This window comes from Propithecus coquereli, unplaced genomic scaffold, assembly GCF_000956105.1.
Source record: "Propithecus coquereli isolate 6110/MARCELLA unplaced genomic scaffold, Pcoq_1.0 Scaffold42, whole genome shotgun sequence".
NCBI lineage: Eukaryota > Metazoa > Chordata > Mammalia > Primates > Indriidae > Propithecus > Propithecus coquereli.
The window spans coordinates 3,334,579-3,338,322 of record NW_012149952.1 but is presented as its reverse complement, the minus strand read 5'-3'; the positions used below and the strand labels follow the sequence as shown (position 1 = coordinate 3,338,322).

General features: G+C 49.4%; 1 protein-coding gene across 1 annotated transcript in view; it reads left to right on the top strand.

The window, feature by feature from the left end:
* PRKD2 (protein kinase D2) overlaps window positions 1-3,744 on the top strand; it is a 30,516-nt gene that overhangs the window by 13,481 nt on the left and 13,291 nt on the right. Inside the window, exons 4-8 of the mRNA XM_012653380.1 lie at window positions 253-407; window positions 510-732; window positions 2,299-2,376; window positions 2,456-2,609; window positions 3,563-3,680. Coding sequence (XP_012508834.1) covers window positions 253-407; window positions 510-732; window positions 2,299-2,376; window positions 2,456-2,609; window positions 3,563-3,680 — 728 coding nt within the window. The remainder of the gene's footprint in view (window positions 1-252; window positions 408-509; window positions 733-2,298; window positions 2,377-2,455; window positions 2,610-3,562; window positions 3,681-3,744) is intronic.

Genomic DNA, 3,744 nt, shown 5'->3' with positions numbered 1-3,744 from the left:
AGGGTCTCAGGGGCCGACCTGGGGTGGAGGTGGGGCTACAAGCTGGAACTAGGGGCGGAACTCTAGGCAGGGGCGGAGCCTGGGGTTGGTGCTCTTACGGGGAGCAGTGCCTTTTCGAGAGGATTGGGTTAGGGGGCTGAGGGGACAGGGCCCAGTGGGAGGTTGGGTGGAGAGGTCAGAGCTTCTCAAGAATGGGTGACAGGCTTAGTAGGGGCGGAGGCTTTGTCTCTGACTCTCTGGTGCCCCCCGCAGGCTGCGGGCTGAACTACCACAAGCGCTGCGCCTTCAGCATCCCCAACAACTGCAGTGGGGCCCGAAAGCGGCGCCTGTCATCCACGTCTCTGGCCAGTGGCCATTCGGTGCGCCTTGGCACCTCCGAGTCCCTGCCCTGTATGGCTGACGAGCTGGTGAGGGGCTGGCGAGTGGGGCGGGTTGTTGGTGGCCTGGGGGTGACGGGGCCCAAGCATGGGGACAACGTACTGATGTTTTCCTCCTACTGTCGCCTTCAGAGCGGTAGCACCACCGAGCTCCTGCCTCGCCGTCCCCCGTCGTCCTCCTCCTCCTCTTCTGTCTCCTCCTACACAGGCCGCCCCATAGAGCTGGACAAGATGCTGCTCTCCAAGGTCAAGGTGCCCCACACCTTCCTCATCCACAGCTACACACGGCCCACCGTTTGCCAGGCTTGTAAGAAACTCCTCAAGGGCCTCTTCCGGCAGGGCCTGCAGTGCAAAGGTTCGTGGGGCCCGACTGGGAGGACAGACGCGCTCAGAACCTCCCCCTCCCCCTAATCTGGGCTTGTGGCGGGACACAGCAATCTCAGCACAGGTGTTCTCATCCTTAGGAGCACAGGGCCTCAGAACGGGAGTTTCCTGAATCCTGGTACTCTGGAACCTTTGGAATTCTGAAATCTTAGAACTTCAGTCTTTAGAACCTTGGACTCTTACTACCTTAGAAATCTAGATTCGTAAGGCACTTAGCATTGAATTCTAAAACTGTAGCGCGTGAGAATTCTAGAATCAGAGAACCAAAGAAACAGGATTCAAGAATTCTGGAATCAATGGGGGGGGGGGCAGAAAAAAAAGTTTGGAAAAAAAAAAGAATTCTGGAATCATATTAACCTGAAGCAGCCCAGGTGGGAAAAAAAGAAGAAAAAAAAAGGAAAAAAAAAAAGAAGAATTTTGGAATCATAGAATTCAGCTAAAATAACCAAAGAACTTTAGGCCATAATCTTAGAACTACTGAGTTATAGATTCTCAGAACATTCAAATTATAGAACCATGGGATTTGAGAATACCAGAAGCCTAAAAGCATCAAATTTGAGAGTCTTAGAAGTCTAGAATGATGTAATCTTAGAACCATCAAGTCCTAGAATCTTGTAAATCTAGACTCCCAGAACTTTGAACAATCAGATTCTAGAATTTTAGAATCTAGGGCTAATGAACCATAGAGATATCAAATCCTATGATCTTAGATATATAGGATCCTAGAACCTTGGAAGGTCATTGGATTCCAGAGGCATAGAAGTCTAGAATTGTAGAATTGTCAATTTTTTGAGTTTAGATATATGAAATCCTTAAACCTTGGACATTAAAGAGTCTTAGAAGTCTAGAATCATAGACCTGCAGAATCACTGATGTATAGAGTTCTAGAAACTTGAACATTAAACTCTGGAGCCTTAATCTAGAATCATAGAATCTTGAAAAAAATAGGTTTTTAGCAAACTCTAGAATTTTTGATATCTAGTGTCCTAGAACCTTGGAGTCATCAAACTCTAGAGCAATCGTTCTCAGCCAGGGGCAGTTTTGCCCCACAGGATGTTTGGCAATGGTTGGAGACATTTTTATTTGTCACGCCGGGTGGGTGCGACTGGCATCTAGTGGCTGGAGGTCAGGGATGCTGCTAAACACCCTACAATGCACAGAACAGCCCCCTACAACATGGAATTATCCAGCCCAAAATGTTAATAGTGCCAAAGGTTGAGGACCCCAGCCCTAGAGTCTAGAGTCATAGAATGCTAGAATACATTCTGGATTTTGGAGTCTAAGTTAATGGAAACTTATAGTGTTAGAACCTTAGAGTCATAGATATATTGAGTGTAGCCCAAAGTATGTCTACTTAATCTAGTGTCCCCATAGTTGAGGAACAGTGGCTCAAAGGGAGAAAAGGACCAGGGAAGGGAGAGCCTAATTTTCTGACCCATACAGCAAAAGCAAACTCTTTTGAGCCTGAGGGTTAGGGATCAAGGTTCAACCCTTACAGGTGACCTCCCTTCCCCCTTGTTCCCTGTCCTCCTACCAGACTGCAAGTTTAACTGTCACAAACGCTGTGCCACCCGAGTCCCTAACGACTGCCTGGGGGAGGCTCTCATCAATGGAGGTAAGAGGCTGGGGGGCCTCAGAGGAAAGGGCCAGGGCAGGACTGGGAAGTGGCCCCTCTTATGCCCCTGTCCCCGCAGATGTGCCGATGGAGGAGGCCACCGATTTCAGCGAGGCTGACAAGAGTGCCCTCATGGATGAGTCAGATGACTCCGGTGTCATCCCGGGCTCCCACTCGGAGAACGCCCTCCACGCCAGCGAGGAGGAGGAAGGCGAGGGTGGCAAAGCCCAGAGGTACCCACGGGATACTCCCAGAGGCCCCAGGGAAGCCCCTTTCCCTACAGCAAACCTCAACTTCCTCATCTCTACAATGGGCTGACAGCTCCTTATATTGTAGATTTTTCCAGTTCCTGAGGCAAACTTTTCAAAGCACCAAAACTTGAACCTTTTTTCCTGATGTATTTTATTTTTAAGTTTTAATAGAAGTATATTTTAACTTGTATTTCTGGGGGGCTGGTAATACAGTCATTCAAAAGATACATAGTGAAACCCTTCCTGTTTCCCAGCTGCCCCACTCCTCTCCCTGGAGGAAGCCACTGGGATCAGTTTCTTATGGGTCCTTCCAGAAACAGTCTCTATTGCAGCCTGTCCTATGAGGAGTAAGAGCATGGACTCTGGAACCAGGCTGCTGCCTTAGTCAAGAGACTAACCTCTCTGGGACTCAGTTTCCGCATCAGTAAAATGGGGATACAGTAGTGCCTACTTTATAGGGTTGTTGTGAAGATTATATGAATTAATACAGTACCTAAAACACTGCCGGGTACACAACAAGTGTTAAATAAGTGTTATATTTTATCACTAATTATCAAAAAATAATAATAATAAAAAAAAATTAGCCAGGTGTGGTGGCGTGCGCCTGTAGTCCCAGCTGTTCAGGAGGCTGAGGCGGGAGGATCACTGGAGCCCAGGAGTTGAAGGTTACAGTGAGCTATGACCACACCACTGCATTCCAGCCTGGGTGACAGAGACCCTGTCTCCAAGAAAACAAAAAAGAGTCCCCTTGTCCCCTTCCTTACTGTGGGAAGTCTGGGGGGAGGGGAGTGGCAAAAAAACAAAACAAAATAAAACGAAAAACCCAACTAACTGGCTGCCCAGAGATGCATCCTGCGGCCCCAGGCAGGCAGTATGGTCATTTTCTGCTTGTGACTTCTTACCCCTTCCTCTACCCTCCTCCCCGCCCCCCGCAGCTCCCTGGGGTACATCCCCCTAATGAGGGTGGTGCAGTCAGTGCGTCACACGACACGGAAATCGAGCACTACCCTGCGCGAGGGTTGGGTGGTTCATTACAGCAATAAGGACACGCTGGTGAGTGGGCCCGGGCGGGGCCGGGTGCAGCGCAGCTAGAGCTAGTTAGAAGCGGGAGGGGGGC